Source organism: Hyperoodon ampullatus (genome assembly GCF_949752795.1).
Source record: "Hyperoodon ampullatus genome assembly, chromosome: 15".
Lineage (NCBI taxonomy): Eukaryota > Metazoa > Chordata > Mammalia > Artiodactyla > Ziphiidae > Hyperoodon > Hyperoodon ampullatus.
The window spans coordinates 69,360,311-69,387,212 of NC_136928.1; the positions used below are offsets into that span (position 1 = coordinate 69,360,311).

Here is a 26,902-nt window from a genome sequence, read left to right on the forward strand (position 1 = left end):
AAACAGGACTTACTTGAGAAATTTACTTTCTGTGCAACTTTAAATGTGTGGGGTGGCTAAGGGAGCCTAGATCGTGGAGTGTCTGACCACCTAGGAGGTAGGAAGAGTCCCCTCCTGGGACTGAGCTTCACCAGGACAGTGGATCAAGAAGGAGACACTCACCTCCTCCTTCTCTGGGCTGTTCCTCGATTCTACCTCCACCTGCAGGGAAATGGTTTCTCCAATGCTCTTCCTCTTGGATAAGCGGTCCTCATCTGGGAAAGGATAGAGAAGCTAGAGTCCCCAGCCCCTGCAGAGCAAGCCAGGATCACGCCTCCAGCACCATCTCCCAGTCCCCTTGCCTCTGCCTGGTCCACAGTCCTCGGAGGGCTCAGAGGGAGTTTATACACTGGGGCTACAGCTGGAGTTTACGGAGGGCTGCGGGCCTTCACCGCCCATCTTAGGGCGGTGAGTTTTGCTTTGTAGGGCTAAGATTTTGAAATCACTGATGAGCACAAAGAAGCTGCTTATGACCAGAAAGCGTATCTCAACTTTCACGAGGGTCATCTGCTAATAGCACCAGCAGCTGTCATTTGCGTAGCATTTCCTACTACGGGCATTTGCCTCTACCCTCTAAGGCAGGTATTGTTAATATCCCTATTTTACAGCCAAGGCAAGTGAGACTCAGAGATGCCAAGGGACTCATCTAAGATTCTTTAGGAAGTAAGCTGCAGAGAACTGGGTCTCAGACTCCACAGCCCATGTGTGCTCTTTCCAGCACAGCGGGGTCTCTCCCACGCACAGGCCAGGCTATCCCGGGGGCCAGTTACTCCCAAGGACCCTGCACTGAGGAGGAGAGGTGGGAAGATCAAGGATCGCACCATGGATTTCCACTGCGTCTTTCAGCTCTTATGCGACATCTAAGGTGCCATGGAAGGTGACCGACGGACTCACAAGTCCCTTCCTTTCAGGCCCTGGCCAAGAAAAGCCAGAGGCAGGCTCGGAAGTCCTCAAGCAGGGCTCCTACCTGTCAGCTGAGGGACGTAGGGCAGGCAGAGCCTGTCTGCATTGTAACCACTGCCCCCCAGGACTTCACTGATCTTGCTCTGGCGGAAGAGAAACTCAATCACCACTCCATCAACGTTTTGAGACAGCCTGGGAGACAAAGGAGGGAAGAGGCAAATGAGAACCATGGGGGACTAGGATGATTTCCTGATGACCTTCCTTATTTTAAAAGTAATGCTCAAGGGAGTTCCCCGGTGGCCTAGTGGTTAGGATTCCCGGCTTTTACTGCCATGGCCTGGGCTCAATCCCTGGTCGGGGAACTGAGATCCCTCAAGCCACGCAGCAAGGCTGGAAAAAAAAAAAGTAACACTCATTATACAAAAGTGACAGAGGAGCAAAAGGAAAAAAACCACCTACAGTCCCACTTTCCAGAGAGAACCACACTCACATTTTGTGCAGAGTCCCTCAGTCACACACATTTTTGCACACACACAAACATCCCCATGGCCCCCACTGTCCTGTTCTAGGATCTATTTTATTCACCTCTTATACAGTGAATATTTCACATGAACTATTCTTTAAGAACATTTTGGATGGGCTACCAGTTGTCTATGGTGTGGATGGGCCATAATTTATAAAGCCATCCTCTACTGTGGGATATTTTGTTTTTTTCAGAATATCTTTCCCTTGAGTCCCTCTGACGCTGAAGTGATGTTGGCCCACACACTGCAGGCTGAGAAGGCCACTTGGATTGGTGGCACTGTCTTGTCAGGAAGGACTCCTCCAGGATTTGTTCCCATGGGCTTGGTCAAAGTTCCCAGAGGCTGCATCCCATATTCTACGGTACAACACACTGAGATGGCTCAAGGCATGAATTATGGTCATGTGAGGGGATCAAACTTGACCCAGGACTTCTGGGTCATAGGCATAGGGTCCACTTTCTGCCCTTGAGCCCATAGAAGCCCAAGTCCCTGGCCTCAGACCGTCCACTTTCTTGCTCAGCTGCTTGGGTTGTCCTTGACCACGGCCTCGGTGTTCTCCTCACCTGGGCCTCTCCGCAAACACGTCCTCAGGGAGCATGTATGGAGCCTCTTTCTTCCTGCTCTCTATCACCTGAGGTTTGGGAGGAATCGAGAGAAAAGCTGGGTTCAGCAGGGAGAGGGAAATCCAAACAGGCCAGTGAAAGAGTTCCCGCTCCCCTGAGCACTTCCTCCCTCCCACGAACCCCCTGGAAGAGCACCCACGGCTGGGCTTCTGAGGGAGAAACTCAGACCAACAGGGACCTCAGGGCAGCCTGTGAAGCCCAGGAGGACTGCTCAAGCTGTCTCCAGTGACACACGTGCATTAAGTGTCCTCCAAAGGCAGGGGACTCAGCTCCCAAGAGAGTTCAGTTTCTTGCTCCTGTGTCCTATTCCTGTTTTCTGTTTAAACCCAAAACGGGAGCATAGGTCTCACTGTTCCCCAAACCCAGGTGCACTGCAAAACACCCTGATGGAGAGTGACATGGTGAGTTTCCCTCAGCATCCTTTGCAAATTTTTGACAAGAAAGCTGACAGTTATTAAGATGCTGAGAAGTGGGAGGACGCTTGGCATGAAAGTATGTGCAGGAGGTGAGGAAGCCATCAGGCTACTATTTTTACTGAAGAGGATGTCGGGGCATTGCCTTTCCTGCCCTCCTGGATCAGCCCAAGGCTGGGAAGATCTTGCCTCATTCAGGGTGGCCTCTGGCACAGCAATACAGCACCTTCCTCCATGCCCGCAGCCAGCCCAGGCTCGCTGAGACCTGAGCTTTCTTGTTTAGTTTTATTTTGTTTTGCTAGTGTACTTTAAAGTTAATCCTACCTATACATAGTTCAGTTTGTCTTAAAATGCCTTTTTGCAACAACTGAGAACATTTGATTATAGACCGGGTATAAGATAATACCAAGGCATAACCGATAATTTAATTAGGCATGTAAATAGCACAGCAGTTAGGTAGAAAGGTGTCCATATTTTTTTGGACACATACTGATATATGCAGAGGTGAAACAACATGATAGTCAAGGTTTGTTTGAACATATTTCAGCAAAGAAAAAGAAAAGGAGAAGGATGAAGCAAATGTGGAAGAATCTTCATAACTGTTTAGTTCGTGTGACAGCTGTGTGGATGTTCACTGCCCTACTCATATTGCTTTTGTGATATTTGAAAATTTTCATAACAAAAACTTTCCTTAAAGTAGCTTTAGTCCCAGGTGACCTGAGAGATGTGGGTATGTGCGCTTCCGGGAGTGGGGGGAGTATAGAGGGGCCGGAAGTAGAGGAGGGCAGGTAGCAGGTTGGGAAGGGGTACAGGATACTGCCTGTGCCTGACCCTGCCCTGCTATGTCATGTCGTACAGGAGGAGTCACTACTGCTGAGAATTTCTCATCGTTAGTTCTCATGCCTAGACTAAGCACATGCCTAGACTAAGCACAGGGCTCATGCAATTAAGCAAAAGTTGTTCTGGGGAAACCCCAAGTCAAGGGCCTCCTGAGCTCTCAGGGTCATGAGGACACCAACCTCCCGGATGTGCTGGCAGAAGGCAGGCACTGTCGTGAGTTGGCTGATGAGGTTCAGGTAGGCGGCACCCAGTGCGTAGAGGGCACAGCGGTTGTAAACAGGCAAGTTCTCTTCATTGACCTGGGCCACATCCTGTGGCAACACAGAGGGAACAAACTGTACTGGTGTCCCACCCTCCAGCCACCCTCTACCAACCTCCTTTAGAGGTGGCCCGCTACTCAAGACAAAGCCTTTTCCAGCATTTTCCCCATAACTTCCTGGGGAACAGAAGTCACCCTCATTAAAGCTGAAGCAAATGGTCCTTAGAACAATCCATGAGCTGGAGGCTCATAAATACTTGAGTGGAGAGGCGATGATCCCACTCTGCAGTTCCAGCTGTAGGGAACTTGACTGTCCAAACCCTCATGAATCCCACCTCTAGGATGCTGTTACCTTCACTACAGACCTTGGATGATTCTTGGAGGACTGGATTGGCTTGCTAAGCTGGGTTCATATGTTAAACTGACAAAGTTGTGTGAGTTACTAGGGGATCGGGACACAAAGGAATCTCAAATTCTAGAATGAAGACTATCGTAGCATCTGGGTTGGCCTTATAGGACTTAGCACCATCAAGCAGGTAGCTGAAGAGTCTCCACCACACAATTCCAGGTTTGCCACCATTCAGGATATGATGCCCACCCAGCTTCAGGACCCTGCTGACCCTGGCCTTTGAGGTCTGAAGGACCCACCCCAATTCCCAGCATCTTGAGCAGTAGACTTCCACCCAGGCAGACCGTGAAAGTCTAAGGCCCTATCTGGTGCCACACTGGCTGCCTGAGAGTCACAAGGGAAGCTTGTTGAATTTCCAGATCCCCAAGCTTGGGGACAGAACTGGGATTATATATTTATTTATTTATTTATTTATTTATTTATTTAGCGGTACGCGGGCCTCTCACTGTTGTGGCCTTTCCCGCTGTGGAGCACAGGCTCTGGACATGCGGGCACAGCGGCCATGGCTCACAGGCCCAGCCGCTCCGCGGCATGTGGGATTTTCCCGGACTGGGGCACAAATCCGTGTCCCCTGCATCGGCAGGCGGACTCTCAACCACTGCGCCACCAGGGAAGCCCTATATATTTTTAATAAGTGCTTAAGGCAATTCTGAAGCACAGCCAGGTTTGGGAACTAGGTAATCTTTAGACAAACGAGTTTGTTTGGAGATCACTCCGGGCTTGTGAGTACCCTTCTTGGCAATCCTTGGAGTCTCATTCAGACCTTGCAAGAGAGCCAGAATACTAGGGTGAAGGGATATTTTTGAAAGACCCTGTTTCCCGGGTCTCCTTTACTCTGAGGATGGGCCAAAGCCATGAATTCAGCATCTTTTGGTGGTTCCCCAAATAGGACCATGGTTTGTGGTCTTCATGGAGGAATGGCCAACCAAGGGTGCCATATTCCTGGGCTCCAGAACAGTCATTAAGCAGTAGCTACTTGGCACTCTCACTAGTGCTTGGCCAAAACAGGTCCCCTCCCCCGATCCCAACCCCTATGTCCTGCCCACAGGCGGCCCCACCTGGACAGCCAGCACCAGGCGGATGAGGTCTACCACCACCTCCTCGTTGGCCAGCTCAATGCTGATGAGCGCCAGCAGGCCGTAGAGTGCCTCGTAGTGCTCCTGTATGTTCGTTTCCTCCTTACAGCTCAGGTAGATGTGTCTGTAGAGCTGCTGGGAGTGCTGGAGATAGGGACAAGGGTGGAGCCAAGGCCATGGCGGGCAGGGTGGGGACAGGAGGGGCAAGGAGAATGGGGAGAGCAGTCTGAAGGGGGCGGCGCAGCTGTGTGTACCCCACCTCCGCCCTCAGGGACAGGATGCCTTTAAAGCAGACCCCAGTGGAATCGGGCAGTGCAGGAGTATGTGCTTAGGGAAGGTGGGTCCAGTGGAACCAGCAACAAAAGCTGCTGCCCAAATCCAGTTTTAGAACACGGTCAAGGGATGCTCCTCACTCTGGCTCGGTGATAAGTATGACCTGGGGGCTTGATCCCCTAGAAGGGTAGGCTGGTCATCCTGACTAAGCATAGTCAAAGAGGAGGAAGCGGGTTCTAGGGGCATGGCCAGGGGCGACTTGGGGGCTGGAAGACTGGGGTCCGCAGGGCCTGACCCACCCGGGGTTCACTGTGTCTTGAGGTCACGCTTGCTAACCTTCTTCATGAAGATGGTGTCCTGCCGGGAGCACTTGTCCACTTTCAGCTTCAGGACAGAGATGTCACTGAGGGTACTGGGAGGGGACGTGAGGGGCCACCTCAGTCAGCCCTTGTGTGAGGCCAGCAGAGCTCACATGGTATCACTGGGCTCTATCCCAGTGTTGTTAGTTGTACCAGTGCCTCCCTGTGTCCTCCCGCCCTGGTTCTTAGCCTGATCTCCACTTTCTCCCAAGTTCTCAAGCTCCTGTCTCTTTTTGCTTAAATACTGATCCAGATTATCCTCTTCCTCCTTTTCTTTCCTCCCTTTCAGCCGCCCAGTCTCAACTGATAACCCTGCATCCCCTTCTTTCCTCCCCACCTGAGAGCTCCCTTAGGTACCTGCTCTTTACCTCCCAAATCTCCCTCCCTTGCTCCACCAGGCACAAATGCCCCTTCAGTCTCTCCTTCCCTTGTAGGACCCCAGGGTCCATGTCCGTGATTAGCTCCCTGGGGGGTTCCCACGGAAGATCTGAATTGTCTTCCCACCTGAGTGTGAGGTCCTAATGGGAGTCTCCTCCCCCATCACACACCAAATAGAGGGGAGACCCCAAGTTCACCTGATGGTGGAGAACTTGTGACGGTTGCCATGACGATCAATGAAACTGATGAGAATCTCTAGAACGAAGAGACGGATCTCTGCATCCTCCATGAGGGCGGTGGAGAGAAGGCGGTCAAGGAAGTTGCTGGGCAGAGCTGACATCATGTTGTTGCACTGGAAGCCGGTGGATACCTGCAAGGGAGCCCAGGATCATGTGCTTAGGAACGCCGGCCCTCCTGGCAGCACTGAGGAGACGGAGGGGCAGTCGGCAGAATCTGGGTCTGAAGCATCCATCCTCTCTAAACACCTCCCAGCCCAGTTTCCCGGTCCTCCACCTTAGGCAGCTTTTGGGAACCCTCCAACATCTACCTAGGCAACCCGCCCAGCTCAGCTTAGCTAAGTGGATGGGGACAGTATGCAAGGACATTAAGTTACTAAAAGCAAGCAAAGGATGAGCGCTAGAAGAGAGCAACAGCTAGGGAGCCTCTGAACCTAATGTTTCAGCCCATTAGGGCACAAATGGCGAACGTTCACCATGAACACACTTCGTTAGGAGCACGAACAGTCACAAAGAAGGAGAGATAGTGAAAGAACTTACAGCTGGGCTGAGGAATTAGAACCCACGGACATGGCAACAGCCAAGAGCACACAAGCGTTTGCTTACATCTCTTCTAGCCTGGCCATAATGAGGGTCTTCTGATTAAAGCCAGCAGGCGTACAGAGACATCTCACCCATGATGGTGTCAAAGTAGTTAAAAGCAGCAAAACAGATTTACTGTTAAGTCCATATTGCAAAACAATGCCTTTGATGATTCAGCAGGCCCTTGAGGCTCTGGTAAAGCCTGGTGGCATCAGTAGTAAACATCAATGTTCACTAAAGGGGGATGTATTTGAGTGTGCCCCAAACTGTCACCTTGGTAAGATGCAGGGTACAAATTAATGACAGTAAACTCAGCAAAGAAATGGCTGGAGTACATAGACAAAGGAGGCACCAGACGTGGGCAGTGTCAGCACAAAAAGCCTTTATAAAAATAGCGTGACATGAAAGGTGTGGGCTGGAGAGAGGCGAGGGAGGGCATGACTGGGAGTGAGGGGGCTGTGCAGAGCGGCATGGTTAGAACAGAGACGGGTTGAGGGGTCACATGGGGGGGGTCTATGGAGGGAAAGGGGACTGAGGACCTTCCAATTTCAGTCTGAGAAGTTTGAAATCTGGATGCACATCAATTAGAAACTGAGATTTACTCCTTAACAAGGAGCAACACATGAAGAACAACATTTCTGGAAAATTCTTCTTGGTTGTATTTATGATAGGTGAGGAGGGAGGGAGCAGCTATGAGAATAATCTAGTTCTGAGATGTCCAGAGTTTAGGCCAGGGTTGTGCCTTGGGGAGCTTGTTACAAGTACAGATTCCGGGACCTCACTCAGACTAATGGCTCAAAATCTCTAGGGAATCTATATGTTAAACAAGTTGGTCATAGGAACAGCATTTGAGAACAATAAATCTAGCCTCCAGTGATGGCTGCAAAGAAGGAAAGAAGACAAATGTAAAAATATTGGTAAAGGGGGGATTTCCCTGGTGGTCCAGTGGTTAGGGCTCGGTGCTTTCACTGCCGGGGCCTGGGTTCGATCCCTGGTCGGGGAACTAAGATCCTGCAAGCCGTGTGGCATGGCCAAAAATATTTTTTTAAAAAATAAAAAATTAAGTTACATAAAATAATGATGGTTATTATTTTTTTTAATGGATAAAGGGAAAGATAGTGGCTGGGAGACTGAGGTGGGCATAAGTACCAAGGGAGAAACAGGTGGAAGGGACCTGGGGAGATACTTGGAGGGAAAAAGGGCAGGAACCAATAGATTCCATCTCAATACAGAGATAATGTTTGAGTGACAAGGCCATCAGTAGCTGAGAAGGTACCTTTGTGAAAGTTAGAAACAGGCATCCTGCCTGCTCCGGAAGACCCAGCCCTGTGGGTACCCAGCCTGGCTAGTGAGTGGAACACAGGTTGGATTTCAGCCCCCTACTCACCCCTTTGGCTGGGCATGTTTGTGCAGTGTGCAACCTGCACAGCTGTATGTAGCAGCCTTGTCTTGGTTCCTTGGAAGGCGCTGCCTCCTACAGAGGCAGAGCAGGAATGGGGACAGGAGAGGCTCACCTGAAGGAGGGATTTCAGCAGCATAATCTGGGTCAGCCGGTTCCTGTTCTCCCTATAGACCAGAGACACAGATGATCACCAAGATGGTGATACAGGCAAAGACCCCACACTTGCCTGCCCAGTTCTCTCTCCTGATTAGATTCTCCATGAGGCTTATCTTGTTGGGTTACCCAGGACAGTGACTTCCAGACCAGGGAACTAATGGCTCCCCCCAAGGTGGGAGGTTGTTATTGGTGGGACAGCCTGAGGAACTGTAGGATCCAAAGGCCCACTAAGGGCTGCTGAGGGATTTGAGAGTAGAATGAGAGAAGACAAGTAAGGATAGAACCAGGAAAGTTGAGGTGGAGAAGCGAGAGCCCAAAAACGTGGGGCGGGGAGTCAGGTGGAATTTAGGCTGGGAGAGGAAGCGGGAGGAAGGCATGGTAGACTCACCCGGTCCTCCCCATCTCCATGGCGTGATGCAGGGAAGGCAGTGGAACCTTGCTCATGATGAAGAGGATCACCTCGGAGCGCTGGTAAGTAGGCAACGTGCTGGCGAAGGAGCCTTCAGGAAAAAGACAGAAGAGAGGGTTTGAGGCCGGCAGCTGCTGGAGTCTCCGCTCAAACTTTCAGCTGAACAAACTACTGTGAAGAGTGCGGGCTGCTTCTCTAGGGAGACGATTAAGACCCAGAGGGAGACACCTAGATGACGGCAGAGGACTCTTCCAGGCTCCCATTCCTTCACTTGTTATTCCGGAGGCTGCGGTTAAGGTCTCCGGGATGGAGAAGCTCCAGTGGCGCTAGGACCAGAAGGCTCTGAAAGTGATGAGCCCTTACAGGCACGTGGTGGCTTTATGGGTCTCCCCTTCCACATCCACGTGCATATCCACGGCTTCTCCCTGTCCTCTTTCCTTCCCTTTTTCTTTCTCCCACCTCCCCTCCAATCGCTCAAACGTGGAAGCATCAGGCGGGCCTAATGGGGACTGGGGTGCGGGAAGAGTTCGCCTGTCTTAGCCTCTGATCTGAACTCCAGGCTGAGAAACCCAGGGAGATGGTGCTGTGATCTAGCTCGGGCCTGGCCCAGGCCACTCTGTGAGCTGGGTGCGCCATGGGCTGACTCCACTTCCCCCAGTGGCCGTGAATAACACGATTTAAGTGGATGACAATCCTACACTGCCCTGGACTAACATCCTCGCGGGAGGGGCCCCGCCTTCCCACCCGCCTGCCTGCCCGCCCCTCCCTCCGCGGTTCCCGCCCCTCCGCGGTTCCCGCCCCTCCCCGGTTCCCGCCCCTCCCGGTTCCCGCCCCTCCCGGTTCCCGCCCCTCCCGGGCCCCGCCCCTCCCGGGCCCCGCCCCTCCCGGGCCCCGCCCCTCCCGGGCCCCACCTATGGTCTTGATGACCGCCTCCTGGAACATGCGCTCTTCGTGCTCCTTGATGATCTTGGTGCCAAGGCTGATGGCCCCGTCGTAGCTCCCGGTCAAAGCGTAGTCGATGCTGAGCCGCAGCTGCCTCAGCAGAGTGTTGAACATCTCCAGCACCGTGGGCCCTGAGCGCAGCGGGGTGGGAGACCTGAAATCCGGGGCTGGCACTCCTCGCTTATTCTCCCCTGCCCTGCATTATCGGGCAAGCCCAGGCCCCCTTCCAGCCAGGGGCTTCCTCTGCCCACTACCTTCCCCGGCTGATTTCTCCTCCTGAGGAAAGCCGGCTCTGACACCTCCCTATCGTGCCTTGCCCTCTTCTGGAAGGGGAGGCAGCCTACGGTTAAGGCAGTTCCTTGTCCTTCAGGGGGTCCCCAGGCTCCACTCCACTCGGGATCCCCCTTACCCACAGATCCCGTGGCGGCGATGACAGCAGCTTCCGACAGGACCTCCACGATGCCTGCCCGCACCGTGGCCGCGCTGCGGCTGTTGGCATCCAGGTGGCTCAGGAGCTGCTGGATAACCAGGTGGGAGTGCTGCGGCTGGGGGGGAGGGAGAGGTGCTGGTCCCCAGATAGCAGCCCCCATATGGCCTCTGAGCCAGGGCAGCCCTCGACGAGGACCCAAAGCTGGGTGGACAAAAGGGAGGTCCCAAGGCTAGCAGGCACTAGAGGTGGCACCCGGATACTCCAGTTCCTTTTCCTGAGCCCCTCCCCCTCCTCGGTCCAACAAGGAGCTGAGTCAAATCCCAATGAAGCCCTGGATTTCCACACTTTTCCTGGGCCCCTTCACTTCAAATGGGTCAAATGTCAATTTTAAGATACTGTCTTCCTTTTCAGTTTCCCCAGATCCCAGGTCTTATTAGGGCCACAAGAGGCCAGGTGGTTTAGTCCAGTGGTGCTCAAAGTGTGGCCTGTGGTCTGGTGCCAGTTCAAGATCTGTCTGATGCCCATTTACATTGAGCTAAGTATGGAAATTGAGAGTAAGTGTTGAGTAAGCAATTTGACAGAAGCCATGGCAGCCAGTTATGGTCTGTGGGCTTGTATTTTGCATGAGGTTGTCGTTTGTTTTTTCTAGCAATTCTTTTTGTGTTTTATAAAGTATGGGTCTGTGACATATTAGACATTAAACTAGTCCTTCTCCACGACTAGGTTAAGCAGCGCCGGTTTAGACAACTAGGGGCTTAGGAGAAGTCACAGAGGACAGCTGGTTTTCTCCAGGCGTGCACCGTTCCGCTCCCAGAGGCGCCACCTTGGCCAGAGGGACAGGCTGGACCAGGGGAGCCGCCGTACCTGAATTGAGTACATGATGATTTTAAAGCAACGGATGGCGAACACCTTGGGTTCCCAAAGAGAATGGTTATCCAGATGGCTGTGAGGGAGAAAATATGGAGAGTAACTGTGAAACGCAAGTGATGATAGGAGGGAGAAGCTTGGTGGGAGAAAGTCACCCCCCGAGAGACCCAGCCCCTCTCGAAGCTCCCAGGTAAGTAGCAAGGGCTTTCAGGTGTAGGTGAGAGAAGGGAAGCACGAGAAGTCAACGAACAGGGTTCCGTAGCTGTGGGCTCAGGAATGAAGCCGGGCGCCTTCCTCCTGCCAACTCCTCTCCCCAAAACTGTGCTCGGTCACCATGTGGTAGCTTTTTTTTTTTTTTTTTGCGGTACGCAGGCCTCTCACTGTTGTGGCCTCTCCCGTTGCAGAGCACAGGCTCCGGACGCGCAGGCTCAGCGGCCATGGCTCACGGGCCCAGCCGCTCCGCGGCATGTGGGATCATCCCGGACCGGGGCACGAACCCGTGTCCCCTGCATCGGCAGGCGGACCCTCAACCACTGTGCCACCAGGGAAGCCCACCATGTGGTAGCTTTTGATGCCACAGTGCGGGGAACATTGGCACAGAGAAGGGACTCACTTGGCCGAAGCACCACAACTATAACACCTGCTTCCCTCCTCCCGAGTCAGCAAGGAGGTGCCGGACCTGAAACTGTTCAAAGCTGAAGGCGGGCGGGTGGGGAAGGGGAACACTCACACGAGAACAGGCTTGATGGCGTTTTTGATGTTGCCAAAGGCAGCCCGGCCCAGCAGTTCCCGAAGGCACCTCTCAGCCAGCTCTGCAGGGTTCTCCTTCTCCTTCTCTGGTGCTTGGAGGGGGGAGGGGGACCGGCTGTGGAAACACACAGCCCATGGGTGAGGGATGGAATGTACAGCTGGGCGTCGCTTTCTGCAGGCCTTCTGTGCTTCCCTCACGCAAATGGTCCCAGTAGGACAAGCAGGAATTTGACGTGGGCTGCACTAGGTCACAGGGGAGGTGTTGAGGCTGTCAGAAGTTAAATGGGGGTAAGGAAGCCCACAGTGGAGGAAGGTTGTGGGGGGAGGGATAAAGTTCTTTTTCTGGACATCCTAGGGATAGGCCTGATGTGCCTCTGTGGGGAGGATAGATGCCCTGAGCACCATGGCCTGGGGAGGCGCAGACCACGAGTGTCTCCATGCCCCCAAGGCTTTGGAAGGAACGAGAGATGAGATAAGAAGAGAGGGAGGCCGACAGAGTTGGAGAAAGCAGAAGAAAAGGGGAGAGAGGAAGGAGGGAAAAAAACGGGAGGGAGAAAGGAAAGGCACGTGGGTTGGCTTAGTTAGGTGTGACTCAGTGGTACCCACCCACCTCCACCTGACACCACCAGGGAGCTTGTCAGTGAAATGCTATTCCAGGAACAACCACCAGAGGGCACACTAAATTTCCCAACCGGCTCTAGCAGCGCAGGCTCAACTGACAGAAAGTGGGGAACCCACGATATCTTCAATCGGCGTCATGCCCAGCCAACGTGGACAGCACCGTGAAACTTTCCCTCCATCCCACTTCACAGAGGGGAAGAGTGAGGGGCAGGGACAGGATGAATCCATGTCTGGGGGTTCCCAGATTAAAACCCAGTATCTGTCACTCGTGTCAAGTGGCTGCTGGCTGGTCAAGTGGGCATTTTTAAGGGACTGGAGCAGCACTAGGAAGTGCGAGAGAAGAAAGGTCCTCCTCAGCAACTGGAACCATGAAAGGCATTTTAAAACCTCCTTGGCCTGCTGCTTCTAGAAAGACCAAGGGAACCCGACTCTTGGTCCTTTGTGTGCAGCACACACTTACCCCAGGGAGCCCAGCACCATTACTGTTTCTCCTTCAGGAATGCAGACCTTAAGGGGTACAGCAGGCTGGTAGAAGGCCAGAGCCAAGGCTCCTAGGGAAGCAGCTTTGGACTCACTGCAGAACAAGCCACAAAAGCCAAGAGCCCTGACTTTGGGGCTGGGTTTTACCAACCAACCCAGCCGTGTGGTTGCCAGGTGCCCTGGGAGGGCTGCAGGGCCGCGTGCAAGCTCCCCCCTCGCCTGCTCACCTCTCTGCCTCCTCCACGTGTTGCAGATTGAAAAGCAGGGATGGGACGATCTTGTCCATGTGCTGTGGGTCCCAGATATTGGCCTGCAGTTCATCGTTCACGGTCTTCCTCACCACCCCTTGCAGACCTTTGATACCTGACATTCGGATTCTGTAAGGAAAAGGGAGACATGGGGCCATGAAGTCTCCAAGCCCTGACAAGACCAGCTTCCGTGACAAGGAGAGGAGCACAGCGAGGGGATTAGGGAGGCACTCGTCCCTCAAAAGACAGAACAGAGCCCACCTTCTACTCTTCATGTGACTTGGCCTCCTGGCTGGCCGCCTTCTTGTGCTGGTGGATGTGAGCACGGAGGCCACGTCTTCTGGCTTGTCTTGGAGATTCCCAGACTGCCCTTGCCCCGTACCACCCGGGCTTCATCCCTAGGGTGCCCAGTTTCTCCAGGCTCGTTAGTACCCCGCTGGGTTTTCTCTAGCTTGAGCCCAAGATATAAGAGCTCAAAGTGCTGCCAAGAACGGACGAGGCAGAAACCAGGGCTGTGAGCAACTTACAGGGGGAGGGGATCTGGAGGGGGAGGCACAGAGCTGTCAGGCTCTCAGGCACAGAGAGGTCTTGGCTGGGACTAAGCTGGCTGAGAAAGCAGCGGGGAAATGAGTAACCGCACAGAGGGGACCCCTTTTGCACATCCCCAGTTCCCACTCTGCTGACTCAGGGGTCAGCGCAGCCCTGCAGGAGGGGGCCCTCTTTACTGGCCATTTATTTCAACCTGAAGTTCCTTTTTTTTTTTTTTTTTTTTTTTTTTTTGCGGTACGCGGGCCTCTCACCATTGTGGCCTCTCCCGCTGCGGAGCACAGGCTCCGGACGCGCAGGCTCAGCGGCCATGGCTCACGGGCCCAGCCGCTCCGCGGCATGTGGGATCTTCCCGGACCGGGACACGAACCCGCGTCCCCTGCATCGGCAGGCGGACTCTCAACCACTGCGCCACCAGGGAAGCCCCTGAAGTTCCTTTTTTTTAACCAAACCTTTTTTTTTTTCCTGATTATAACATAATACATGCTAATTATAGAAAAGTGTAAAGAAGATTTCCCCTGCCATCGCCACTCAAAGATAATTATCATTGGCATTTTGGTGTCTTTCCTTTCTTCTGTGTATAATATATAACAGAATCAAGAACCTGCTGCATATGTAATTTGTATTGGCTTTTTTCACCTATAGCATTCTATCACAAACATTTTCCTACATCATTCACTCACAAACATGTTGAATGGTTATTTGATACACTGTTATAAGAACTTTCTGAACTAGTCGCCTATTGGTCATTTAAGTTGTTTCTAAATTTGCTTCTGTAATAATGCTACAATGGACATCGCTGTACAAAGTACTTTACTACATTCCAAATCATTGCCATGAGCAGAATTACTGAATCGAAAGGTAAGGAATGAAAGGCTCCCAGTTTTGCCAGATTCCTCTCCCCACGCCCACTGCACAAGCTGCAGGAGAACACCATCCTCACTGTGCCTGCCTCAGCACTAGGGATCTCATTTTAAACATCTGCTCTAATTTTGTGGCTCAGAAAAATCCTCATATCTTGTTGCGATTTCAGTTCGTATCCTTTTGATGATTATTGGAGTTGAGCAGTTTTTCTAAATATTTAGTTGCCATTTGTCATTTCAGCTTCAGTTTTAAGTGCTGTTACCACGGCGCTACCCTGAGCTTTACGCGGAGACCATAACTGGGTGGTGAGAGATGCCTAATGCACCAACATCCCCTGGCCCAGGACCATTAGGGCTGCTGGCAATGGACAAGGATTCCCTGGGCAAACACTTAGCTCCTCTAATCCTGAGCCAAGTCAGCACCCTGAGCTGAGGCTGTCCAGACTTGAGAACGAAGTAACTGTAATACAATTCTGCTAACTATTCCTGGCTCCAGGTTAAAGGTGCTCCCTCGTGCACTACAGAAATAAATCCCGGACATGCTGGACTCATGTCCCACCCAAGAGAGCCTGGCTGGCAGGAAACCAGGCCCAGGGGATGGAAATTTTTCTACCCAGGGCTTCCTTATGTGTGACTGAATTAATTTTTCTTCACTCTTTCAATCTCCCCAGAATCCCTTCCATATAGGTACACATTTCATTCCATGATGCCCAGAGCTGCCTGATCAGGCCTGGGGGAGAAGCAGCCTCTCACTGTTCCCTATAATGGGCTCAGTGGAGGCCTGCCCACGTGCAAGGGACTGGGAAGTCTCTGAACCCAAGGGGACTACACACACACACAGACACACACACACACACAAACACACACCTATTCATGAGACCCAAGGGTGGTTCTTGGAAAGGAGCTCTGGGCTCTGCAAAGGCTGCGAAGGACCAGGAGGAGAGCTCAGGGAGGAGGGGTGCAGGGAGGTTATGGATGGGAGACAAGACAAAGGGAGAAACTCCTCTCACCCCGGCAGCCTTGCTTCCATGGGCGGCAGGTGCCAGGCTGTGGGTGCTGATGGCACCGCCCAGTTGCCAGAAGCAAACCTCAGCGCCCTTCTCCTGACCTTCAGTCGCTCCCCACACCATCAGGACACGGTGTGACCGTGTCTGCTTCCGTGCCTCTTCCCCTCCTACTGTGGAGTGTGTGTGTGCGGTTGTATGTGTATGAGTGCGTGATTTGTGTGAGTGTGGTTATGTGTGTGTCCGTGTATGTGATTGTGTGTGTGTGTGCGGTTCCGCAGGCCATTGTATGTGTGTGCACAGGTGGTTGTGTATGCAGTTGTGTGATTGTGTGTGAGTGTGAGTGTGTGTAGAGCGGCGTGAGTGTGTGTAGAGCGGCCTGAGGAGTGTCCCCTCCCCTCCTGGAGCCTGGCTCTACCTGCGGTCAGCACCTGTTACAGCCACACCTGGCCACAGTCTCCCCCTCCCCCATCACCTGCTTCTGGACACACCCCACCTGCTCCAGCCCCTCCTGCCTCTTCACTGGAGGGAGGTAGCTGCTGAGGGAACCAGCGCTGGGGAGACGGGGGCTCCTTCCTCCCGTGACCCCCACTGGCCCCACTGAGGCACTGCAGCAGCACAGCCCCAGGGAGCCCCTGGCTGGTCCAAGACAGGGAGACTGGGGAGCAGGGACACTGACGTCAGTCACACAGGGTCCTGCCCTGGAGCCGTTTCACAGCTTGGAAGCTTTGGGAACAGGCAGCCTGGGGGATGGAGAGGTTCACATCCTGTTTCTCCAACCCAGACCAGCAGCCGTGGTGAGGAAGCTGTAGTTTAGGGGCACACAGGGCTCCCGGGCCGTGCCATTGCGTATCACGTGCACTCGGGCCCGCTGCAGTGCTGACATGATGCAGGAAGAAGCCAGGGGCTGAGTTCTGGAACAAACCCATGGAGACCCGGTCTCCCGTGGGCACGTTGGCCACCAGCCTCAGCCCCCAGCCCCTTCCTTCTCCGACTCCTGCAGCTTTGCCTGGTAAGGACAGCTCAGCCCCTTTCCCTCCTTCCTCCTCCTTTTCCTGTGTTTCATTTCGCCTCCCCAGGTGATAAGCACTCTTTGTAGGCAGTGGTTTACTTCTCATCCTTTATCTATCCATCAGCATATATTTGTGTGAATTTCTTTGTGATTTCATTGAGGGGTTTAATTTCTATGGCGATGATTTCTGTAAGTTAAGTATTTTTGTGAGTGTGAGTATGTGTGTGTAAAAGTGTGTTCTGTAATTCAAGATGTTTATCTGAAAAGCATCCATTCCTTCATTCACTTACTCAACAAGTATGTCTTGAGTGCCTGCTGCTCTCCAGGCACTGTCTTAGCACTTGGGATGCGTCAGAGAACAAAACAATGACTCCTGTCCTCACAGAGCTTACATTCTAGTGGGGAGAGACAGACAATGAATGAGAAACATATGTAAATTATGAAACATGTTTGAAGGGGATGAGTGCTATGGGGAAATAAAAACAGAGCAGGGGGCTTCCCTGGTGGCGCAGTGGTTGGGGGTCTCCCTGCCGATGCAGGGAACACGGGTTCGTGCCCTGGTCCAGGAGGGTCCCACGTGCCGCGGGGCGGCTGGGCCCGTGGGCCATGGCCGCTGGGCCTGCGCGTCCGGAGCCTGTGCTCTGCAATGGGAGAGGCCACAGCAGTGAGAGGCCCGCGTACTGAAAAAAAAAACAAAAAACAAAAAAACAGAGCAGGGTGAGGGAGAAGGGGAGGGTCAGGGGAAGGCATTGTTGACAAGGGGACACTTGAGCAAAGCCTTGAAGGAGGTGAAGGAGTGAGCTGCACAGCTCCACAGAGGAAGCATCCCAGGCACAGGAACAGACTGTGCAAAGGCCCTGTGGCAGGAATGTCCCTGGTGTGTTTCCAAGGCAGCACAGAGGCCTGTGTGGCGGAAGGGGAATGAGGAGGGCAAGAGTGGAGGAGATAAACTCAGGAGGGCAGCAGGGATCAGCCAATGTGAGGACTTCGGCTTTTTATTTGTGGGTGTATATTTTGATGGAGAGTGGTGAGTGGGAGTGTTTCTAGGGTGTATAAAGGCATGTACTTCTGAACAAAAGAGAGCACAGGTACGTATATGTGTGTGTCACTGGCTCTCAAATTGGGCTCAGAGGACCGTCACCTTATGTCCCACCCTGTTTTCTGTCCCCAGAGGCTGTTCCTTTAGAAAGCATGTGCTGGGAGCCCAGCTCTGCCCACGCATCCACCTAAGTCCCGCCAGGTGCCCCTTCCCCACCAGCAACATCAGAGCCTCGGTAAACGCCAGTGAAATCAGACACGCAATCCGGGCTGAGAGCTCTTCAGGACCATCAATGCCTCTGCCTTTAGAGGCACAGCCTCCTCAACTTCCCTTATACTCACTTAGTCTTGATCTCCAAGTCTTCATGGCCGGAGTGGCACATTTCACTGAAGCGAGACACGAAGAAGTCGTAGCTCCGATGGTAGGATGGGGTGTCCTCCTCTATGTTGGCAAACTTCACAAACTGTGCGGGGGGAGAGGGGAAATGCATCACGAGGTGACCCGCCATGATCCTCGCCTTTGGGCTCTGGGACCTGGCATCCCCCAGGCCCTTTGGCCATAGTAAAGCCACAGGAAAACACATCTTAGGAACCATGCATCTCAGGATCTGGCTATAGTCCTCCTCCCAGAGCACACTCGGGAAATCTGAGTTTCTGAGTTCTCTGTTCCTTTCTGCTGGGTGAGCAGAGGATGGAAGAGAAGAGAAAGAGAAGGGGGCTCAGTCACTTAAGCTCCTCCTCCCATTTACTTAAGCTCCTCCTCCCATTTACTTAAGCTCCTCCTCCCATTTACACCTCCCATTTTCTGCCCCAAACATACAGGCTGAAAGGCTGTGAGGAATAACGCTGGAAACTGAGCAAAAACCAAGGCCAAAGCATACAGCACCACCCTAGAATGCATTCTGGGAAACCAGGACAGAGCTGAAATTGGATTAAAACCCGTAATTACATTTTATTGTTAAAATTTTGAGTACACTTTTAACGTTTGCAATTTCAGTTCATTAAGTCTTGCTCAGCATTCTCAGCCTCTAGATTCCTTCTGTCGTCACCAGGCTGCACATTTGCAGTTCTAAATAGGGACTTGATTTCAGATGAGTCTCTCAGAGGAGCAAGAATCACAGACTGAGTGGAGTTAAATTACTAAAAGTTAAATAGAATTTTTATAGGTTATTTTGTTTAATGTTATAAATTTAATACCACAAACAACTCTAAACGGACTAAACTTAGACTACATTCTCCACTATTCTGCCTTGTATTATTATAGAATTTTTACAAACCTTCGTTGGTTCAAAGAGAACATACTGTTATTCCTAAAATTATCTCATCAGCACACTCTCAGAATATTCAGTGTCAATCGTCAACCTGTTTCCCCATTTAACTACTTAAAAGTTGTCAATAACGTTTTTTTTTGGATGAACATTAGCAACTTCCACAAGCCTCCTTATTATTACAGTGTTTTGTTCTTGCAATAATAAATATGCATTTATTTTCTGCTGAATCATAAAACCTCAACATGCAAAGCAGATAAGGAAACCTTCCCTTCTAAGTTACATCTAAAATGCACACATATATGTGGAAGCAAGTATTCTGACATTAGCAATAAACCCAAATGACATTGCTTGCATTATTGATGTGGTAATGCAGAAGAGGTGTAGTGGTAATCCATGTGATCACAAGATCATTGATTAGACCCAAGTTCAGGAGTTCCAGAAAAAACGATAGAGCTGGCCTTTGGCTACGTGATCTTCCTAAGCCCCCCGGGCTAGAACACAGACTTAGGCTGATACCGAGGCTGAAACTAAATTTGGGTGTGTTGCTGCTCTTAACCACCAACAGGATGTTCCCAGGCTGCACTCCCCACAGCCAAAGCCTGGCTTGGTCCATCTACTGAGAGGGGTCATGCAGCTATGCGGTTCTAACCGCAGATCTACCTCTAACTGGTGGGGTGACCTTTGGGTGGGACATTTGACTTCTCTTCTGTCTTGGTTTTCCCATGTGTGAAATAAGCAGCCCAGTCTTCATTCACTACATTTCTTTATTTTTTTTATTGATGCTATATCTACTTCAAATATGATGAGGCAGCTTAAGATAAGACGATGTATATGCGAGAGTGCATGCATTTCAGAATAATCAAAACAAGACTGAAAAAGAAAAGAGGCCAGTAATAAAGGAGAAACAGTCAAAGAAAGACTTTGTCCCTAATATATAGTGACTGTGTAAACCCAAATGTATGTCAAGAGAATGAATAATCAGACTTCATGGTCACTGGTGTAGGAGTTTATGGGCTAATAGCAATGATGTTTAGAACATATATGTATCAGGTACTACCCTAAGCATTTGACATACATCAGCTCTTTTGTTTCTTAAAATGACTCTAAGTTAGAGACATATTATTATTCTCATTTTACAGACAGAGAGACTGAGACCCACAAATGTTACATAATTGCCCAGGGTCCTGCAGGAGAAACCCAGGTCTCAACCACGAGCCTCTCCAACAGAGCTCTGCCCAGAAAACCTCCAGCTCTGTTCCTGCTCCTGGCTTCCTCTAGCGCCTCAGGCCAAATGACCCAGGAGAGTTGCTCTGGGGAGGCAAGGGTGGTGGATATTGTCAGGGAGAACAAACAGAGGATGAAGAAGCCGCCAGAGGGGACCTTAGTTTGGCATTTTTAAGAGGGCTGCAGGAGTGAGGCCACTGGTTTCCAAACACTGCGGTACAGCAGAGTCGAGGGGTCTCCGTGACCATGCAGATACCCGCCACAAGCCCCAGATGTGCTGAGTCAGCCTTGGAGGAGAGTCACCTGTTAGATGGTCTGAGGCTCACGCTTGAGGAACGCAGCAGGATCCCTGACAGGCAACCTGACGGCCTCCCTTCCCTCTGGCCCCCCTCCCGACGCTGATACTTCACGGAACGATTCCTGATCTCTGTGGACGTGACATCAAGCCTCTTCACTTTTTTTTTTTTTTTGGCTGCGCCACGTGGCTTACAGGATCCTACTTCCCTGAGCAGGGATCGAACCCCCGTCCTTGGCAGTGAAAGCACAGAGTCCTAACCACTGGCCCACCAGGGAATTCCCAAGCCTCTTCACTTTCAACCTTGACTTTCCCCTTCCTCCAGTGCCGTGGAACCTCGAGCAGGACTGGTGGCCCGTCAGGTGGCATGGCCGGAGCCCTGTTCACGCCCAGTCTGCTCTGACTGTTTTCCGCACTGTACAGGCTGCTGAAGATTTCGACTACGACGCCCTGGCTGCAAGGTTAAAATGGAGATTACAATCAATTTTTAAAAATTAATTAATTTTATTTATTTATATTGGCTGCATTGGGTCTTCGTTGCTGTGTGCAGGCTTTCTCTAGTTGCGGCGAACGGGGGGCTACTCTTAGTTGTAGTACGTGGGCTTCTCATTGCAGTGGCTCCTCTTGTTATGGAGCACGGGCTCTAGGCACGGGGGCTTCAGTAGCTGCGGCACGCAGGCTCAGTAGTTGTGGCTCGCGGGCTCTACAGCGCAGGCTCAGTAGTTGCGGCATGTGGGCTTTAGTAGTTGCGGCACACAGGCTTTAGTAGTTGCGGCACACAGGCTCAGTAGTTGTGGCACACAGGCTCAGTAGTTGTGGCTCGCAGGCTCTAGAGCGCAGGCTCAGTAGTTGTGTCACACGGGCTTAGTTGCTCCACAGCATGTGGGATCTTCCCGGACCAGGGCTCGAACCCATGAACCACTGCACCACCAGGGAAGCCCCAATTTTAAAAAAATGGAACATGCTGTGACAGCCACAGAGGTAACTCAGGGTAGAAAACACACATGGGGATTCCTTTCCTAGAACCATGGAGGCTTTTTTCTAGGCTGGCCCAGCAGTCACTCCTGAATCTCCCCTAGCTGGACCAGCCACAGCTGCTACGCTCACTGGAAAATTCCCTCACTCTTTTCTCTCGTGACTCTCTGCATCCCCAGATTTTTTTTTTCTTTTCTTTTTCTTCTTTTTTTCTTTTTCTTTTTTTTTCTTTTCTTTTTCTCTTTTTTTTTCCTTTTCTTTTCCATCCCCAGATTTTTACACTTCTATAGTCTTCTTCCCTGGAAGCTTAGTTTTGAGTCTCCTCAATTTTCGATTTTAACATGGTGGTGCTTCTATTTTTTTTTTTTGCCTTACGCAGGCTTCTCACTGCTGTGGCCTCTCCCGTTGCGGAGCACAGGCTCCGGACGTGCAGGCTCAGTGGCCATGGCTCCCGGGCCTAGCCGCTCCACAGCATGTGGGATCCTCCCAGACTGGGGCACGAACCCGTGTCCCCTGCATCAGCAGGCAGACTCCCAACCACTGTGCCACCAGAGAAGCCCTGGTGCTTCTATTTAAGTGGACTACCCTCTCCTACATCTGCTGGACCCACAGCCAGACAGCCGTGTCCTCACTCTGCTTCTTGTCACTGTGTGACTGTGGACATCATTTAACTTCTGAGCCACTGTTTCCTTATCTGAAAAATGGGGGTGATGGGGCCCATGCCACGGGGTGTCACCAGGGTTAAACGAGGGGATGTATGCAGAGCCTTCCCGGAGGAATGCTCAGGACCCTGCACCGCGGTGAGCATGGTGACAGGGGCCTTTAATGGTCTGCTCATCAACTCCGGTCCTCGGCTCTGGTGCAGTGTGACCCTTGTCCTTTCCAGCCAGGCAATCACAGAGGAGGAGCCCAGATGGGCAGCATGAACCATGCAGGTGACCATGCAGGATGCCAGGGGCAGGTGTGAATATGGAAAAAAGGAAATGAGTTAACAGCCACCCCAGTGAACTGGTGCCCGAGGGTGGGGGCTGAGGACGGTGGCAAAGGGCAGGGAAGTTGGAAGATGAGGGCCAAGCCCCCTGAAGCACCATTCAGGAACCGAAGGTCAGTTAGTGCAATAGGATGGGACAGGGCCCAGCACCGAGAGACAAGGAGGTGCGGCTCGATGGGAGCTCGGGCAGCCGGCACAGCGAGATGGGGAAGATGTGGCCGAGCATTTGTTTTCATCTCTTTAAAATGCATATATCACCTCCTAGGAACATGAATGAGGTGGAGATAATTAAGAAAAGCTCCCTGAGTTCCTGGGATAACAGGAACTGAGTGAATTCAAGGCTTACTGTAAGTGAGGTTCCTAGTTCTAAGAGGCTTAAACTTTTTACGGGTCTGGCAGGATTCAGCACCGCACAGTCGTGGAACGAGCGTTTGCAGGGCAATGTACAAGTACATTCAAGACACTGCTTCACAGACGGCACTCCACTCTCCACACGCCTGCTGCTGCACTTCATCAGAAAAACAATTTCGAATATGGTTATCATGAAGCGTGTTTGCTTTGTTTCGACTCATACTTCGTTCCATTGGGAGCCTTCAAAATATTCCTTGAAGAAGCTATTTATAGACACGGGAGTTTGTGTCTGGAGGAGCCACACCAGGCCCCGTGCCCCGTCTCTAACGCCACGTGTGGATGGCAGCACCCTGCGAAAGAAGAAGTTAACGCCTATATTCTGAGAAATAACAACATTAAATATTTCTACGGCACTTGCAGCTCAGGCATCATGGTAGTTTCCCGGGGCTGCATGCCTCCAGTCTCTGCTTCTGTCTGCACATTGTTTCCTCCTTTGTGTCCAATCTCCCCCTGCTTCTCTCTTCTAAGACCCTTGTGATTGCACTTAGGGCCGACCCGGATAATCCAGGATAATCTCTCCATCCCAAGATCCTTAACTTGATCACGTCCGCAGAGACCCTGTTTCCGTATCAGGTGACATTCGCAGGTTCCAGGGATTGGCACGTGGACATCTTTTGGGGGACCATTTTCCAGCCTACTGAAACATCCATTACCTGACGTAATTTTTGGCAAACCAGTGAGTTTAATAGGAGCGATATTGCTCCCATTGTGAGGATGAGGAAACTGAAGCTCTAAGGGAGCTGCTGAATTATTTCAGGTCAACCCGCTTGTGACAAGTGGAGCTGGGGCTCAAATTTGGGAATTCTGATACTTTGATGCTCTCTGCCCTCCACCAGTGGTTTTTAAATTTTACTGTATATCAGAATGACCTGGGGAGCTTGTTGAAAATGCAGACTTTGGAGCCACCCCAGGCCTGTTGAACAAGACTCTCTGTGGGTAGGACCTAGGCATCTGCATTCTGAACAACCCCCCTGCCCCATCAACTCCTACCCTGGAGATTCTGGGGCAGGGCATCTACAGACCCCATGTCCTTTGTTCTTTTACTGGAAAGCTGGACCAGTAGCTGTGGAAATGATCCAAGGCAGGCTAGGAGGGAGAAAGCTTAAGCAGTACATTTTGGCCTCCTGTCCTTGGTAACAGAGGCCAGTCAAGGCTGGAGAGATGGCCACCTCCTTTGAACTGGGGTGGCTTGGGGTTGAACCAAGGGGTCCATCTCTGAGGCCGGGGAGGCTGCAGCCTGCAGGCTCAGGCTGTCGACCAGCCAGGCCATTGCCTCACTCTCCAGGACTCTTGCTCTGTTACGAGATCTGGTGATGAGGCTGCACTTGATGTCATCCAGAGGGACTGAACCCCATTTATTACACTGTGGGTGGCACCAGGGCTAATAAAAGAGGCAACATTTGGTCCCAGGATCTCTGAGCATCCTTGGGAACCCTTGGTTTGATAGCTTGTCAGGAGGAGCTTCCCTTCCCTGAGTCTGAAACTATGATAGCACAGATGACCTGCCCAGATGACCTGGTCACGGAATGTTGGCCTGCAGTATCCTCGTGGGGGAAGCTCCGAGGGAGCGCACCTCAAGCTGCTCCTGAGTCCTCCAGGGCTGATAGGAGGAGGCCAAAATGGAAACTTTGGTAATTGTGGTTCAGAGGATCAAATCCAGGGGACCTGGTCATGGGACCACACCCACTATAGGAGTCCACTTGGGAAACATGCCCAAACCTGGCTGAGATGGGGTTGAGACTCTAGGGTTTAAAATAGAGCTTTCGGGGCTTCCCTGGTGGCGCAATGGTTGAGAGTCCACCTGCCAATGCAGGGGACACGGGTTCGTGCCCCGGTCTGGGAAGATCTCACATGCCGCGGAGCGGCTGGGCCTGTGAGCCATGGCCGCTGAGCCCGCACGTCCGGAGCCTGTGCTCCACAACAGGAGAGGCCACAACAGTGAGAGGCCCGCGTACCACAATAAATAAATAAATAAATAAATAAATAAATAAATAAATAAATAAATAAAATAGAGCCTTCAACCCTCCTATTAGAGGTAGAACGGTGTTATGATTATGAGAAGGGGTTTGGAGCCAGAATGCATTTCTGAATCCCACCTCCCACTTAGTAGGAGGCTGACAGGAGGCACGTTTCTTAAGCTCCCCATGCTTCGGTCACCCCATCTGTACAATGGGGCCAGCAAGAGCAGCTGCCTCATAGGCTTGGTATGACCAGGGCATCAGAGTTAACAGTTATACCTCATTTTCCCCCAGTGGATTTCTGGCTTGCTGTCAACACTCCATATGTTTTCACTGGGCCCGTTTACCTGTGTGACTGACTAATGTTTTAAACACTTGATACAGCAGGAACTTCCGGGCTACTTCACCCCTACCATTGCTAGGTCATACCTTACAAATGGCTTTTGTTAAAATGCTACTTGCCTAATGCACAAGATTGTGAAATAGTAAAGTTGGGGTTTTTTTGTTTTATTTTTTTAAGATATTGCAATGATGAGGAAGGTCTCCATAGCAACAAACTGGAGACTGTGAAGATGTGACACTTCAAAGGTCAAGGGCACCACTAGGGCCACGCTTTCAAGACCAAAGTTTCAGCTCTTCATATACAACAAAGGGTGCCAAGTTTGCTGGAGGAGATCACCAACCCTCTGGCACAAGCAGGAAGGAGACACGGTTGTGTGAAAACTGAGAGTTACTAAGGGGCTGGGTCAATAGAGAGAAAGCAAGCTCCAAATATTGACATTGCAAAACCAGCTCTCCCCGGGTCTGGAGAAGAAGTTGAGCTGGTCAGCCTCACTTCAGCACTAGCCAAGTCTCTCCAAGCAGAAGTCAGCCTTTCTCTCTTCTGTAGGTGGGCATTCTGAACCCCACAACTCCCTGCCATCAACAGTAGAACCACAGTGTAAAATACTGGGCATAGGGATTCCCTGGTGGTCCAGTGGTTAAGACTCCATGCTGCCACTGCAGGGGCCGCAGGTTCGATACCTGGTTGGGGAACTAAGATCCCACATGCCGCTCAGCACGGCCAAAAAATAAAATAAAATAAAATACTGGGCATAGAGAGAACCCCAACTCTTTCGTGGTAGGACTGCAGGCCTTTTCGCTGTGTTAACCTACATAAGGAAAAATGGGAACAGTTGTTCTGTGGCACTAAGATGAACCCTAGCTGGAAAAGACCTTGTAAACCACATGGTTTTGACTTTAACACCCCCTACCCCATCCTCCCACCTGCTCTTGTTTATAGCAACTCCCGGGAGCAGTTTTCATTAAAGACAGAGGAATAATGAATTATACAGTTTTCATTAAAGCCAGAGGAACTGTGACATGATCGTGCCCTGCAAATCGCCTGCCAACTTGGGCATAGTGATTCCCTAGACCTAGGATATCCTCCCCTGTCTACCCATATTACGTCTTTCCTCCATCAAGATTCTTTGCAAAACTGACTGTGGTTTTAAAAACTCCTGGGAGGGCTTCCCTGGTGGCGCAGTGGTTGAGAATCCGCCTGCCGATGCAGGGGACACAGGTTCGTGCCCCGGTCTGGGAAGATCCCACATGCCGCGGAGCGGCTGGGCCCGTGAGCCATGGCCGCTGAGCCTGCGCGTCCGGAGCCTGTGCTCCGCAACAGGAGAGGCCACAACAGTGAGAGGCCCGCGTACCACAAAAAAAAAAAAAAAAAAAAAAAAAACTCCTGGGAAAGCCCAGTCTTGCTGCCCGAGAAGGATCCCTCTGGTCCCAGTAGTCCCACATGCTAGCCAGCCTCCAAGGCCTGCCCTTGGGAAGCGCAGACCTAGGGAAGCCCTGGCTGCCTCTGTTCTGAGGTCCCCGTCATCTGCTGGTGCCGACCCCCGTGACCTGAGCTGTTCCACTGGCATCACAGTTCTGCTCTGACCTCCCTTCACGGAACCCACTTCTAGGCTGCTGGTCTCCAGAAGTGCTGATTTCTGTCCTGGTGTGGAAGATGAGAGAATTTCTAGTCTATAGATGACAAGTTGCAACCACAGGAGTTGATAAAATTGTCCAGAGGGAGCATATAGAGTGAGAAGAGGGCAGAGCAGCA

General features: G+C 51.7%; 1 protein-coding gene across 1 annotated transcript in view; it reads right to left on the minus strand.

Moving 5' to 3' along the window:
• The window catches only part of EFR3B (EFR3 homolog B), a gene marked incomplete at its 3' end in the record, with an annotated part of 84,811 nt that overhangs the window by 6,323 nt on the left and 51,586 nt on the right, over nt 1–26,902 (minus strand). Inside the window, exons 5-19 of the mRNA XM_079720758.1 lie at nt 18,025–18,146; nt 13,199–13,348; nt 11,851–11,985; nt 11,118–11,196; nt 10,233–10,368; nt 9,793–9,954; nt 8,861–8,972; nt 8,429–8,480; nt 6,294–6,466; nt 5,696–5,771; nt 5,069–5,230; nt 3,522–3,653; nt 2,030–2,097; nt 1,007–1,134; nt 163–254 (exon numbers count right to left, since the gene is read on the minus strand). Coding sequence (XP_079576884.1) covers nt 163–254; nt 1,007–1,134; nt 2,030–2,097; nt 3,522–3,653; nt 5,069–5,230; nt 5,696–5,771; nt 6,294–6,466; nt 8,429–8,480; nt 8,861–8,972; nt 9,793–9,954; nt 10,233–10,368; nt 11,118–11,196; nt 11,851–11,985; nt 13,199–13,348; nt 18,025–18,146 — 1,779 coding nt within the window. The remainder of the gene's footprint in view (nt 1–162; nt 255–1,006; nt 1,135–2,029; nt 2,098–3,521; nt 3,654–5,068; nt 5,231–5,695; nt 5,772–6,293; nt 6,467–8,428; nt 8,481–8,860; nt 8,973–9,792; nt 9,955–10,232; nt 10,369–11,117; nt 11,197–11,850; nt 11,986–13,198; nt 13,349–18,024; nt 18,147–26,902) is intronic.